This window comes from Prosopis cineraria, unplaced genomic scaffold (assembly GCF_029017545.1).
Source record: "Prosopis cineraria cultivar Desert tree isolate PC_DT_omini unplaced genomic scaffold, ASM2901754v1 PC2, whole genome shotgun sequence".
NCBI classification, from domain to species: domain Eukaryota; kingdom Viridiplantae; phylum Streptophyta; class Magnoliopsida; order Fabales; family Fabaceae; genus Prosopis; species Prosopis cineraria.
The window spans coordinates 4,856,391-4,872,804 of record NW_026555333.1 but is presented as its reverse complement, the minus strand read 5'-3'; the positions used below and the strand labels follow the sequence as shown (position 1 = coordinate 4,872,804).

At 29.5% G+C, this 16,414-nt stretch overlaps 1 protein-coding gene across 4 annotated transcripts; it reads right to left on the bottom strand.

Moving 5' to 3' along the window:
- Positions 1 to 334: 334 nt before the first annotated feature.
- On the bottom strand, positions 335 to 7,980 carry LOC129300499 (MADS-box protein SVP-like). 4 transcript variants are annotated; one of them, XM_054939077.1, is made up of 10 exons: positions 7,832 to 7,980; positions 7,135 to 7,328; positions 3,524 to 3,571; positions 2,016 to 2,094; positions 1,797 to 1,858; positions 1,588 to 1,687; positions 1,443 to 1,484; positions 1,156 to 1,197; positions 872 to 1,035; positions 335 to 702 (listed from the first exon to the last, which is right to left on the bottom strand). In XM_054939077.1, exons 2-10 carry the CDS (start codon positions 7,314 to 7,316, stop codon positions 669 to 671), a joined length of 753 nt encoding a protein of 250 aa, XP_054795052.1. In that variant the 5' UTR covers positions 7,317 to 7,328; positions 7,832 to 7,980; the 3' UTR covers positions 335 to 668. The 4 variants fall into 4 exon arrangements, 3 of the variants coding, with proteins under 3 accessions (XP_054795052.1, XP_054795046.1, XP_054795060.1); XR_008590787.1 differs by lacking the exon at positions 7,832 to 7,980 and having other exon boundaries at positions 872 to 1,018; positions 7,135 to 7,798; XM_054939071.1 differs by lacking the exon at positions 7,832 to 7,980 and having other exon boundaries at positions 7,135 to 7,786.
- Between the last annotated feature and the right edge of the window lie 8,434 nt (positions 7,981 to 16,414).

The window sequence follows — 16,414 nt, the reverse complement described above, 5'->3', positions numbered from 1 at the left end:
ACTTCATTGATGTTATAACATTTTAAAAAATTAAATTATCATTTACATAATTTAGAGAAAATTTTATTATCATTTTTTCAAGAAAAAAAATAATTGTTCTCATAAAGAAAATCATTTTCAAAAAGAAAGTAATCATTTTTTATTTCGTTTATAAATCACAAATTTGCATAGATAAGTAATTATTTTATATTATGTTTTTTAGTCAATAATACAACCAAATTAAAATAATTATTTCCTATGATAGTTACTGATAACAAATGTCATTTCATTAAAAATCAAAATATCGCTTACATATACTATCACATTTAGTGATACTTAATTGTCACTTATATACTTCAGAAACATGTTTGTCATTTCCCTTGTTCTGACCCTTTGATGGATGCACAGGTCATCCAATGTCATAGGGACCAGCATCATAACGTGTATGCATAACACATAAATACACAGGGACCTGTCAAAACTTTTCTCGGACCACAAACAGTATAGTTTGCTCCGACCGCACAAGAATTGATCCCTCATTTTCTTATCGCCATTCATTCAAATTACATCATGCTCGTTCACATAATTGAACTACAAGCATAACATGCATAGTTTATATTACTAAGAAAATTAGACAAAGATAATAACTAGCTAGGGAAAAACCTTGTTATTGTAAGTATTATTAACAGTCACAGCTTTCCATTGCAGCTTGAGTAGGGCAACCTGTGCCAAATCGGAGACTTGGTTGTTAAATATAGATACTTAGGTAATGTTCGATACATGACAAAATATTTTCTAGAGAGAAAATAAAAAATGTACAGAGAAATGAGATATATGTGTTTCTTATTTCCTTTCCAAAGAATACTTTTCTATTTAGAGAGAGAGAGATTACCCTAACTTGAGCGAAGTATCCGAAGAATCGTCGTCAAGAGGAGGGCCACTGCTGCAGCTGTAAACGTTGGTCATTGAATCAGATGAGATGCCTTCCTCTTGAATCCCAATATCTGATGACTCCACCGCCGGCACTTGCGTTATTCCTCTACACAGCATCCCCGTCTACGTGCCATCATTAACTTCATCAAATTATTTGTACGGGTAATTTTGAACACACACACACACACACCCCCTAAATAAAAGTGTTCCTAGAGCTAGTTACTTTGTAATTAATTCATTTACCTTCTGCTTCAGCTTCTTGTTCTCTTCTTCCAATTCCATTCCCTTGATTCGCATATTGCCCACCAAGACAGTGTAGTTACACGTAAAAGCAAATAAATTTGGTTAAGGATGTGGGATGTCCAAGTTGTAAATTTAGGCACGTGGAAATAAGCCCTTTGGCTCCAGGAATATTTCACAGAATATCATGAGCCATGCTCAATTTGATCATCAACTTCAAAAGCTATATAGATAGATAGATAATGCGTTTTTAATTCTATGAAACGTACATTGAAGAACATTCAACAAACCTTTTTCTGAAGCGCGGTGATCTCGCTCATGAGCCGATTTTCCTGAATTGATGCAGAAGTTACAGTGTCGTTCATCAGCTAGTCTATAGATAGATTTTAACCCCAAACTAGATTAATATGGCGAGGTCATGTGTGTACTGCGTACCTTCGCATCAATGACGCGGCCGAGTCCTTTTTCCAGGAGTTTCTCCAGTTGCTGCAACTCTTGTAGGTTGAGTCCTTGAAGATCTTCGCCTTTCATGCGCCTGCTCAACAGACGCATACACAGATTTACACGCATGAAAGCCAATTTCATTCGAACTTCATTTTTCAATTACTCTTTCTCACGTTGAAGAATCTAGCTTTCAAAGATACCTTAGCTGCTGCGTTCTTTCGGCGACTTCTTTACTCAATTTGCAGTTATTGCCATTCTCTAGCTGAAATGAAAGCCATAATTACCCAAAAAGTTTGATTAGGGCAAAAAGCACTTCACCACCCCTCCCAAAAAAAAAAAAAAAAAAAAGAACACCATGGCAATTGATCAGAACAAGCACACACACACACACACACAGCAAATGCTTCAGTTGATTATACCTGCAGTTCTAGAGAAGGTCTGTCTTGTTGGTTGATGGCATGAGAGTACTGATTATACCTTGTAATCATGTCCTTCGTGCTTACCAAATTAAAGGGGAAGAAAGTGTTACTGACGTTAAGTTAATTTAATTCAATATTTTACAAGAATTTCACTTGAAAAATAAGCTTAAAATTTAATTTCTCCATATACACTAGATTGAATGCATGTTAAATGATTAATAAAACAAGCATGCCATAAAAGGCTTGCCCACCATTATACAACTTCAGGGCTGGTAATAAAGATTAATTACTTGATGATTCCCTTTGCCTATAGCGTATGAAATTGTGAAGTATTACGTTCACTGTCAAGCGAACATGAGCAGAAATTTTCTCATACCGCACGTGATTATACTAGACAGCGTAATATTGTAGAGGTTGAAAGTTGAACCAATATTTGATAAGGAAACTAAAATGATCTTTGTCGAGAATGGCTTCCTTCTAAATATTCGTTCCACCGATAATCATTTCCAAGTTTCCTGCCTAGTGGTTCGTTCCTTGAGAATCACTCCCAAGTTCTCCACCTAGTAGTTTGTTCTCCGAAAATCACTCTTCAGTTCTCTACTAACTGATTCATCTCCTACGAGAATCACTCAAAATTACGATATATTGAGATTTATTTTTCAGATCAAGCAACACAAGCTATTACAAATCTAAAAGTTTAAGGAGAAGCGTTAGGATATATTCTGGAGGATTAATGATTTATTATATTGAGATTTAAGATTATCTTGTATTCATTAGATATTATTAGGATATTCATTAATTATGATTAGGATAGTCTTACATATTGAAAGCCTTTTCTATCAGTAAAGAGCTACATTTTTTCAGTCACATTTCTTTCTTGACTCCTTTCAGTACCTAGAGTGAGCATATTTGTTAATAATTAGAAGCAACTGCCCAGGGAACAAAGGAGGGGAGAAATAGGCAAGAATAACAAAAGGATACCATATTTTAACTCAAAACCTCAAACTCAAATTTATAAGTCCTTCCTCTTTATTTTATATTACTTATTAAACGCAACTTTATCTAATGTAAAATTTTCTACATCATTTTAAGTCAACTCACATTACGACAACCTAATACATACATATAATGTTTGAGACAAGAGTTCAAAACTTAGCTGGTAAAACAGAAAAGAAGCTGCAAAATATTGGTCCAAATAGCACAGAAGCGGAAAATGCTAAAATTATTCTCAGATGTATAATATCCTTCATAATCAAAATCCTTCATAATCAAAGTGATATATTAAGAAAATCGATCAGATGTCAATCACCCACTTTGTATGAATGTGCAGTTACCATTGCCAAGGCGCACATGTTGAATCACAAAAGTCAATATATAAAGATTATAAATCATCATTAGGCATGCTTTTCCAGTAAAACGTAAAAAAAGAGCAAAAAAATAAAAAACAAGAAGCACATAAAATCTGAAAGAAAGGTAATGGAATTTATGGGTATAACGACTTCAAGCACCTTTTTTTCTTTTTTGAACCAGCAAACGACTTTAAGCACATTAAGTCTCTGAAAGAATATGATTAATTATATGAGAATTTTTTCAATTCAGCACTAGATAGTAAATCATTCAAATAAATGTTGCTCCACTAATACTATGCTTGAAAAAGCTTGAGTTATAGCAAAACATAGGAATTTGACCTAAATCTTTATCTTTAGTTTATATCCAAAATGGTTAACGGTGTCTACACCTAACATGCGTACTGTCAAATTTTCTCTCTTCTTGTTCTCCATTGCAATTATTTTTCCGTATCAATCTCGCATCAGCTTATTACCAGATTAAGGAAGCGACAAGATCCTAACATCAGTTTTTAAAATTGCTTTGTGAATCTCAACACTATCTAGATTAGGTCTAAAGCAAATCCAAATTAAGAACCAGTAATGTTATTCAAAACCCATTCCTTGGTTACGACTTACGAGTTTAATTTATAAATTGAGTGCCTTGAAAACGGAAATAATATGCAATAAAGATTCTAACATTCAAAGTTCCACAGAAACCACATCGATTAAGGAAAAAACATATCGTCCAATAAGAACTTATCCTTTTATTTTTTGTTTATTATAATTACTGACATATAGCTTTTAGTCACTAATTTTGATTCCCTGCAAAGCTGAGAAATGAGGAGCCATTTCAGTAGTTCTACAGAAAACACAAGCAGTATTACTTGCAGCCTTAAGATGATAAAACTGGCTTCAACTTTCGTTGTAGACCAACTAAAAACTAGTTTCGGCTTTATTATTAGTTTTCTTATCATCATTCACATAGGTGGTCCTTATTCATATTAATGACGCCAGCTTTAGATTCATGAATCTTCCAATAGCAGCAAAATAACTTCCCTCCGAGAAAGGTGATGTGTCACGAGCTCGTTTAATGAATTAGATTAGTTTTATCATTAAACCCATTTTTTAAGCAACCTATGTTTTCGCCTTCAGAAGCACCTTCAGAAGCATTTGAATAGAGAAGAAGTGCATTGTTTCACTTTCGCCAATAATTCAAGGGTTTTTACTTAGCAAGAGGCAGAAATCATAAGTCACTAGCGATAAACTACAAATAATTTCAGTACTAATTTTCCTAGGCTTGCCTATATATGACGTCATGTGATCATCCATAAATTTTCATTATAGGTTTAAGTTATGATCAACATTCGCAAGCATAGTTTTATAAGAAAGCCTTTAATTGAAATGAGAGATCTCAGCTTCAAGACACAAGATGCACTTTATTTTCTTATAAAATCAATTAATTATTCAACCATGAGCAATCGATTGACTTGTGCAGCCATAATATATTCCAAAGCACTTGCTTAATGGAAAAATCACAATCAAGGACCACTAAACACAATTAATTGTTCCGTAGGACCAAATAATTCTGATATTATTCTAGGATTAAAAGACTTAAATGTAATTAAAATTTATTGTGAAAAGATAAAATTACCCTTTACGGTATATATGCTCCTTTAACAAGTCCCCGTTCGAGGAAAAAAAAAGTCTTATTTTCATTTTAACAATAATCAATTTTCTTATTAACAACTTTAAAAAATTAACTTGGTGGTGGAGAAGATCGAGTGTTATAATTTGGTGAATAAATTCCCATTTGGCAAAATCAAGTCCTATTTCAATTTTAACAACAATTAATTTTGTTATTAACAACTCCAAAAAATTAATCTAGTAGTGAAGGCAAACAAGTATTGTAATTTGGTAAACAAGTCTCTAACAACAATCAATTCCTTCATTAACAACTTTAAAATATTAACTTGGTAGACAGGAATTATTGTAATCTAGTGAATAAGTTTTCATTCGAGAGGAAAAAAAAAATATATACATATATATAAGGGGTAGTCTCATTTCCATTTCAACAAGAATCAATTCCCCCATCACAATAAATATATATAAAGGGTAGTCTTGTCTTTTCACAACAAATTTTAATTACATGTAGGTCTTTTAGTCCTATAGAGCAATATCATAATTATTTGGTCGTGCAGAGCAACTAATTATGTCCAGTGGTCCTTGATTGTGATTTTCCCTTGTTTATTCAAATTCCTAAGCATTTGTCTCCATTAAAGATAGCCAATATAATCTATTACCAAAAAAACATCTAACCAATATAATTATAAAGAATTCAACAGAAAACATTTAGTCAGCATAATTATACCAGAACTAATTTAAACATATAAATATCTCCAAGGTCGGGATTGTATTAAACTCCAGTTACAGTTTACCTAAGTTGGGACTATTTTGGAAAAATGTACATATATATGCTACACATTCCAAATTCCTTAGACAATAGTGAATATTATTATCTAACGAGAAGGGGAAAAGGAAGATATGGCAAACCAGAATAGAACCAGCTGTATCATGCTGAAAAAAACTGGATTCTACGATGGGTTTAGTTAAATATAAACTGAGCCTTACGATGTAGGTGTAGCTAAATCAAAGGTTTAATTTAGTGAAATTAATAGACACTTGAGCCTAGCTAGCTAGAAAAGAAAGTAAACGTACAACAGTATATATGTGGGTCAGTGAGTAAGGTATGATGCCACTTGATTAATATTTATTTAAAACATCAGAACCGAAATAGCATATATGTTCGGAAGCACTTCGATATTTACCAGTCCGTAATGTGAAAGACTGTGGTCTGAATTTTTTGTATCGGCATAGAGCCTAGAAAAAAGGAACAAATGACTTATTGGGTTTCTAAACAGCAAGTTGGTTAATTTTAAATCCACGCACAATTAATCTGTGTAAACATCTAGGGGTGAGGATTTAGTCGATTTGGTCAGTTTGGTTTCAATTTTTTCAAAACCAATCGACCGAATTGTACGAAAAATTTAGATCAAATCAAATTGAAATACTTGATTAAATCAAATTATAATGATTCAGTTCAATTGATCTATTCAGTTCATAAACTTTAATTTTACTTTATAAAATCTAATTATTTATATATTCTTCTATTCATTTTTTTTCCCTTGATGTTGAAAACTCAACAAAAAAATAACAATCTTATGCCAAAACAAAACATCACATTAAACCAAAAAAAAAAAATACTACTACTGCAAATGTTAAAAAGATATTTCTTACTCACCTGCATGAAAATTTATTCAGCTTTCCAAAAATATAAAAAGAAATAGGTTTCGGTTTATTTAGTTCAATAATTTTCAAACTAAATCGAATCTATCAATTCAATTTTTTATTAAAAGAAAATCGAATTGAATTGTATAAATCAAATAGATCAAATTTGATTGGATTGGGTTTTGCTTACCCTACTACTATATGTATACAGTACTGTTCCCTCGAAGAGTAAACTTGTTTTCTTTACTAATTACTACTAATTAAATGCTATCCAACCAAAAGCTAGCTACCAAATCAAACCGCGAATTTCCATAACATCAAGAAAGAGAAGCGTGGGGTAGGAGGATTTTTGTTCAGAGGCATCACCAGACACAGAAATAGAAACTGAGCCGGAAGCACATGTTTGTGGAGTATATAATTTTCAGAGAAGTGAACATGGCAAGGCAAAATATGGAGGAGGCAAAGTGGTTTGTGAGACGAGGGAATAAAAACAGTGCAGTAAGTACCTGGAGTTGCAGAATTCGAAGAGCTTGCCGGTGGATGAGAAGACAATGAGACCAACCTCAGCATCACATAGAACCGCAAGCTCCGAGGCTTTCTTGAAGAGCCCTCGTCTTCTCTTAGAGAAAGTCACCTGCCTCGCCGTCACGTTGTCAATTTTCTTGATCTTGATCTTCTCTCTCGCCATCTTGATTTCTCTCTGTAAGGAACAAAACGAATACAAATCAAACCTGTTCTTCACTTTACATCCCCAGATTTATGACCTCACATGAAATACCGAGACGATGGCACGTGACTCGGAAATTTTTTTTTTTAAAAAAAAGGGAAAGCTTATCTCCGAAAAATTGAAAAAGTCAAGTCAAAGGCAAGTCACAGGCGAAAACCCTAGCGAAACGCCAAGGTTTCAGATATGGGTATATTAGTCGACCCAGAAATAAAGCTATGCCATAGCGAAAGCTCATTAGCCTAGCTAAGCTGCGAGCATGAAACTTTGGATCGGAAGGTTTGGATTTTTCCGTTTCGATCCGAATGGATGCTGCTTCATATGAGTGGAACCAGAATGGAAAAAGGAGGAGGAAACAAAATCGAAGGAAAGATAGAAAATGTTTTGGGAAAATCAGAGGAAGAAAATGAGAGACAGCAGAAGAAGTGAGAAGACAATAAAGATAATGAAGACAGAAAAGGAAGAAATGGAGAGAGAACCTTGGAATAGATGGATGATTGGTGTTCAAGAAAGGAAAGCGAGGATTCCCTTTTATAGCTAAGACGATGGAACTTTTCCACCTAATGGCATATCTTGTTTTTCCATCATTCTCCACTTGAGCTAAAAATAGTTGAGAGATTTCAAGAGAAACAAGCCTACCTAGTGCTTCTATTATTTAAATCATTAAATTTTAAATTAATAATTTAAATAAATTTATTACTTATGTAGAGAATAAATTAATATTATTAATTAAAATTTTAATGATTTAAATAGTAAACATTCAATATTTATTTTAAATATAATTACTGAATCTAGATCTTGTATTATTGACTCTTAGAATATAATTAGAATTTGGAATTTATTCCTTGGTTAATTAATTGTTAATTATTAATTCAGATTGAGACAGAAAAACCTGCTCCTTTTTATGGCTTTTCATTTTGTATTGCCGTACGATGATAGTCATGGCACAAGTCTGCAAATCACTTCACCGTGATAATTACCCTTCGTCTCTGTTGTGCTTCTTCTACGTACGGTTCGGTTGAGACATCTTCTTACCCTACGTATAATAATAAGCATTCAACTTTTTATTTAAATTGAAATTAAAATTTAAACATTGTTAATTCTCATATATTCGTCACCGTATGGAGATTAAAGATAATTTATTAATACTATTTTTATAAATTTTATAAAATTAGACGGGTTACGTCGGATTGACAAATAATTTTATTTTATATTAAACTTGATAGGTTGCATTTAATTTTAATATAGTTGTATTTAATATTTATCTAAAATTAATTTTAATTTTATGTGCAAAATAATTTAATGAGAATGAACATCATAATGTCAATAATAATCATAATTTGATGTTATAATTAATTAATTAAATTCTAAAATATAATAACATTAAATTAAATTAGAGAAAGTGTATCATAAGTGTATCATGCGTGCATAACGTTTACTTTAAATTTTATATTTCTATGCAATTAAGTGCATCTTTAATAGTTCATAATTTGCTTAGAAAATATTCTCTCTATTTTTCTTATATGCGATTTGGAATGAGTGTATAATGACGATGGTGAATGTTATTTTGATTTCTATAATCAAAATTCGCTTCCTATACGTATGGAAATTTGTTAGTTTTGATCAACATAATATAAGAAGAGAGAGATATGACTCGAAAATTATAAAAGCTTATCTCCCAGGTTGTTAAAGCTCATAAATTTAAGTAAATTTGTGATAAAAATATAAATTTAAAATATAAACTTAAATTATAAATTTATAAGAGTTTACATTTATTAATAAATAACTTATAAAAGCAGGTGATTAAATAATTTAAATATAAAATATGATTATAATTTAATTTTAAAATATATTTTAAATATAAATCTTTAAAATTAAATCCATCTGTATTCATAAATTATTATATTTAACATAAAAATTTTAAAATAATGCAATTTATTTTTGACATTTTTCATTTTTTATCAATATAATTTTTTATTTTTTATTTTATTTTTTTATTGAATTGGGTCCTACGGCGGAGCTAGTACCCGAAATCACGGAGTGCAAGATAATTAAAAATAATAATTATGTTAAAACTAAAATTGTAATAATATAAATAAATAGATTGATTATCATTTTTAAAAAAATTATAGTAAACATGATAATATTGTCTTTCTATGTAAATATGCTCTTTATATTGACATCGATTATTAAAATATTACATATCTAATAATTTTTTTAACTCAAACATTTTTTATTGAATCGAAAGGGTGCAAAATATTAAAAGTAGGGAGTGTAAAGTTGTAAAATTCACATTTCTATACTTGTAATTTTTTTCAAATCAAGGGGCGCATTCGCCTACCCTCACTACAATGTAGCTCTGCCACTATCCTACCACTTTTATAAATAAAATTTTATATAATATATACATATCTTGCTCAATGAATTTATGAATGGATTGACACAATTTTATAAATTAAAAATATAAAAATGATGAATTTAGAAAGTTAACTCGCAAGTTTAATTAAGCTTTATCTAATTTAAATTTATAAATAAGTTAACATAATTTTGTGAACTAAATATAAAAATAATAAATTTAAAGAGTTTACTCAAAAGTTTAACAATAATGCCCGTCTCTAATCAGTTTTCAAACATAGCATAACTTACTGTAAAGAGGTGTTTTGATATTTTTTACAATTCACAATTATATTAATTCACAACACAATAAGATTAATATTGTCGGGATAAAATTACATAATTTTATATATAAGAAAATGCAAGGCAAGTATACGTTTTCAGCGCTTAGCGTATTAATATTGTGAAAACTACGAAAAATACCGCTTTCAAAGTCTTCTCTTAAATATTGTGATGAATTATTCAGTTGGTTAAAAAATCTTTTCTCAATTTTGAGCAAATTTTGTGTGCATGTGGGCTTGTGTTTATGTGTATCTATACGACTTATGATTATTACGCTTAACACAAACAATGAAACAATATACTATTTTGATACTCGTCGGATTTGTAAAAAAAAAAAATAATAATAAATTAAATTATAGACAGGGACAGATTCAGAGGGGCGCCAGGAGGGATGCTTATCCTCAGGTGCAAAACTATTTGTTAAATTTACTTTATTTTTATTTATTAAAAATGTTAAAATTAATTTTAGCTTCACTATTATGGAGTTTTGCATGATGGCCCCCCTTAAATTTCGTCCGATCTCCATCTCCGTTTGTAACAGAAACTTTTAGTAATTGCGATGACGTTTAATAATATAAACAATCCTTTTTAAGGGTAGAGGTTTGGTAGACAATCTTCCAGTCATGGCATTGTTAAAAAAAAAAAAATCTTCACTCTTCGCTGGGTGAAATGATGCCTAATACTCAATAACTAGATTTACACTATTACAAAAAAAGTTTTTTATATTATTTTTTTAAAAATATTTACATCCTCATGGTGAGAGACATAGTCAAGACAAAATAAAAAGTTAGCACATCTGCATCATTTTTAAAAGAGATGTGGATAATAAAAAAGACATCCTTTTTTTCAAAAAAGATACATGGTTTAAAAGGGATGTGGTTTTATAAAAAACCATGTCTCTTTTTTTTAAAAAAAAATGAATGTGGTTTCTCAATAAATTATCTCTCTTTTTGTGAAAAAAAGAATATAGTTTTTAAAAAAACCAAGTCACTTTTACCTATAAAAGTGACGTGATTAATATAAATCACATCCATTTTTATGTAAGTGATGTTATTTATTTAATTTTTTTAAATAGTTAATCAATATTTTTCTTTACAGCTAATTAGATTTGTAAATTTTTATAATAACAACAGCCCAACATATACAATTAATATGTTCAACAAATAAAAATAGGCAATAACATAAACATATAGAGACCAAAGAGACACCAAAATCATTATTCATTTAAGTGTTTAATATTTATAATCAAGGTCTAACAAACTACAGTAATATACCAAGCAGGGTTTCTAGCCATCTAACTTATTTATAAATTAAGCTAAAATCCTAACTGAACAAACTATAAAATCAAAACTATGTAAGTAGCTCTTAATGAAATTGACTTGTCAAATTATTTCGAATGCCATTTATCTATTTACCGATGTAGGTGTACTCATTTCCAAAAAAAATTGTAATTTTTTATAAGATTTTCATTATATCTATTAAAATTTCAAAGTCTCAATACTCCCTCTCTAAATTTTATTGAGATTAACTACATACCAAGTGTAAATTCTCATTAGTACTGGATTGAATAATTTCGTACGTATTACAGGTAATATAATATCCACATTTTGTAATCTCTATCTGTCAATAGCACTCTACAAATAAAAATTAAATAATAAGCATAAACAAAAGCACATATAGGAGGATTGTGGATGAAGAAGGATAAATAAAAATTACTCATTTTAGAGAATATCTAAGTCAGCAGGCCATTTTTTTGTTCTACTTTTTAGTGGGCAGCAATGTCCTCCCATTATCTAATATATCTTTAGTGAATCATAATGAAATTTAAATTAAAAAATAAGATATTAAAACTATTTAAATATATAAAAAATAACGTTTATAAAAATAACCTTAACTTACGTATTAAATATATCTTTAGTTTCAATACTAGATTGCTTGTTCATGAAGCAAAACTAATAAATCTTGTGCAAATACGAGCAGATAACACAAAAAGACCAGTGATAACTACAACATATAAGAAATATAATCAGTGTATGAAAACAAGAAAAATATTACCAAAATGAATATGTGTGTGTGCGTGCACTCGCATAAATATAAACAACTTGTCTTTCAAAAACTAAGGCCAGTTAACATGGTAATTTTCTTTCTGAAATGGTATTACACACATATCTCTTCCAATCATGGGTATCATTGTGAGTTGATGTTATAGAAGCTAGATACAAAAATTTAAATTGATCTTCTTTAGATTCAATGTACAGATTACTAAGAAACTTATTGGCAGAAGGAGATACAAATTAATGCATATAAATTAAAATAAAATAAAATGGGATAAAATATAAATAATAAATTCACAACATTAATAACACAGCCCAAGATATATTTAGCTCCTTATCAATGATAATTTCAAGATGACCTTCTTATCAATTGCAAAGGGATATGACCTATCAATACTGTAACATCCTAATTTTTAGATAAAAAAATTTATAAAATTTAAGTTTTATTAAAAAATGATGATAATAATAGGAATTTATATTATTTGAAGTTATTTGAAAATAATAATATGGTTAGGTATTTAATTATGAATTAAAAACTTAAGTTTAAAATTACATAAAAAATATTTAGTTAAGATATAATTTTAAGATTTAAAATATATATATATATATATATATGTATATGTATAAAAATTATGTGTGAATGTGGGAAAAAAAAAAGAAGAATAAAAAAAAGAGTTTAGTCCCACATCGATTAGATGTGGGACAAGGAAAGGATTCCTCACATATAAAAGAAAGTCAGAGCGTGCAGAGGAAGGCAAAAAGAAAGTTTATGTAATTTGTAAAACTTGCAACTAATGGCCCAAGATGTAGTTTGTGAAAATTGCTAGTAATGGCCCAAAGGTTTGAATAATTAAATTTAAATTTATAATTTTTTTTAATATAATTTTGGGACTGACAATCCCATTTTTATATTATTTTTCTCTCTTCCTCTCACGTTGCTCGGCGTTTTCTCGCAAGGGGAAATTATTTTTTTTTCTTCAGATATGCTCCAACTTTCCTGTTTAGATTAGCATTTAAAAATTTATTTAATTATAAAATTAATTATATATTTATTTTCTAAATAATATTAGCTTTCTAATGATATGATTATTTTATAGGATAGAGTAAATATTTTGATTAGAATTTTTTTATAGGATAGCTAATCTGATGATATGATGGATTAAAAATATAGGTTAAAGTTCTTAGAGGTATAATAAATATTATAGAATATTTTTTTGAGGTTGAAACTCATGTTTAAGAATTTTTGAGTTAAACTCTAGACCTATATAGTTGAATTTATGTTGAATATGAGATATAGGAATGAACATCTGATTATTAAATATTTATTTAAGTATGAATAGGTATTTTTGAGGCTATAAAAAGGTGATTTGAGACTTCAAGTTAATTTTTTAAAATTTTTAATTTATTTTTGAATAAATTTTTAGAATATATATGGATGAAATTGTGATACTAGAAGTGATTTGAGGCTTAAAAATAGTTTATCAGGGTACAAGAATTTTAGAAAAGAATTTGAAAAGTTAAATGAGGCATAAATCTTAAATTAGTGTTAATATGGATTTTAAGCCTAAAACTTTCTAACTCTTTAATTTAGAGTTATTTATTAATTTCAATGTCAAATTAATATATAGTAAAAGGAGTTGTGAAGGGAAACTTATTATTCAAGACACAAGGTAACCATTATTAATGTGTTGTGATGGGTGTGTTTGTAAATGATTTTGTGTTGTTTTATTGTTTGAAAAAATTATGAATTATTAAAAATCAATACTGTATATACTTGTTTGAAATTATTGCCAATTAGGTTAAAAATTTATTTTTGTTTATCATGATGAGATATTATTGTTCGGATATATTTCTGTTTGAATATTTGAATGATGCATGACTTGTCAGGGTATTTTAATATATGGTATTAATGGAAATTTCTATTCAGTTAATTATTACCACGTGGTAAGCCCTCATTGGATCCAATGAGTGACGTGTCGCTTGGTCTAACTCACCTTTGGCCAGGTGATTTGGCGTCTGAACATGGCAAAAGGAGGATATAAGGTGCATTCATATAAATTAAATCCTTGGTCGGTTTGTTTGAAAATATTAATCAATTAAATGTTTTTGTGTGCCCACTTAGTAATCGCATGATTAGTTACATCCGAATGCATCATTACATATTAATTTTTGGTTACTGGGACTTTTAAGTCTCATTCCCCGTGGTTAACATTTTTACAGAAGAGAGTCCGGCCGAGAAAGCACTGGAAGCATAACTTTAGTGTATAAGACACCATCTTTTATATTGCCTCTCATTTTGTATTATGCAATGTATCTTGTGCCAACCTAGGACATTTCTTATTTTGACAACATGTAAACTCTAATCTTTTTTATTAAATGCATTTATATGACAAAGAGGATTATGTTTTTCCCTCTTGATTCATGACCTGATTTAAATATCATACCATGAGAATCCTATCTGTCCCTCATAGTTCTAATTGCTTTTTTTGATATATTTTAAGACCTGTGGTATATTGTCTTGGATGTATCATGGTAGAAATTTTTCTACCATGATAAGGGTTCAATGAAAAAAAATGATTTGTTGAATTAATAATTTGTAAAAAATCGATTTATAAATTTGAGGGTATTACAAATACCAACAATTCCTTTAGGCATGTTTAACTCAATTATCTTAGTCATTGCCTTAAAAAACTCATATAATTGTGGCAGATAAAGGAAGTCCTCAACATTTTCAAGATCCTAATGACACATCAAGCAATAAAAAGGGGGGGACAAAAATCACAAGGACAAGTAAGGAGGAGGTAGGATTCTCAAGCTCGATAGGGAAGAAGTGAAAGAAATAATCAATTGTGTGTGAAAGGAAGGGAAGGGAAGGGAAGGGAAAGATAACAAGGTATAATAAGGAGTGGAGAAGAATGATATTTCTCAGTCTTGTTTTTATTGTTTTCTACTTGCCTCTGACTCAATCTTGCATTGAGAGGGAGTTGAGAAGAAATGCATATTTTATACATATCAGATTGTTCAAGCAATAGATATCAATCTTAAGGATCAAAAGTTTTAAGGCAAATTTTAAATTTGAACAATGAACCACAACAAACTCATCAAATGCTTTATTAGCAATCAACAATTTCACCACGCAAAGAAATCATTTAGTACATAAAAATGAGTAACGATGGAAAAACAAAGTAAGAAGTCAGAAATGGACAAGGTTCGCACCAACCAGAGCTATTATGGGTAACCATGGTAACAGTGGTGAAGCCAAGACCTTGAATCTAATTAGGAGTGCAAAAAAATATAATTCAAAAACTAATAATTAAAAAATAATATTATAATATTTTAAAATTAATTAACATTAGACAAAAAATATAATAACATAAGTAAACTTATACATATTTTTATTTGGGCAAAATATATTGAGATTTTTTTTGACTAAAAATATAAAGAAGGTTATTATAGAGTTTAAATTTAGATTCCAAAATTTTTTATTGAATCTAGAGATCTTAAAATACTAAAAAATATGGGGTACAAGTTTATAAATTTTTCATGTTATATATGTAATTTTTCCATGCGAGGGGGTGCATTTGCCCCTTTTAAATGAATGTGGTTCCGCCACTGTGTGGCAAGGAGAAGAGAGAACTACTTGCCTAGGTCACTGTGGGGAGGAGAAAATGTAACATCCTGATTTTTATATAATAAAGAAATTGTGGAATTTAGGTTTTGAGGAAAAAAATGATAATAATAGGAATTTATATTATTTGAGGTTATTTAGAAATGATATTATGGTTAGGTATTTAATTATAAATTTAAAAATTTAAATTTAAAATCACATAAGCAATATTTAGTTAAGATATAATACATAAATAATTTTTTATTGTGTGTTAAAAAAAAAGAAGGTAGAAGGAACAAAAAAAAGGGGGGTGGAAGGTTGTTGTTTCTAAGTCCCCACATTGGTTAGATGAGGGAAGAGAAGAGGTGCCTTCATGTATAAAAAGGAGGGGGTGTGTGCATTAGGAAGCATGAGAGGCTAAGATGCAATTTAGAGGAAATTGCAACTTTTGGCCTAAAGGTTTGAATAATTAAATTCGAACCTATAGTTTGTTTTTAATATAATTTTGGGACCACAATCCCATTTTTATATTATTTTTCTCTCTTCCTCTCATGTTGCTCGGCGTTTTTCTCGCAAGGGGGGATTATTTTCTTTTTCTTCAGGTATGTTCTAACTTTCCTGTTTAGATTAGCATTTAAAAATTTATTTAATTACAAAATTAATTTTATAGTTATTTTCTAAATAATATTAGCTTTCTAGTGATATGATTATTTTATAGGATAGAG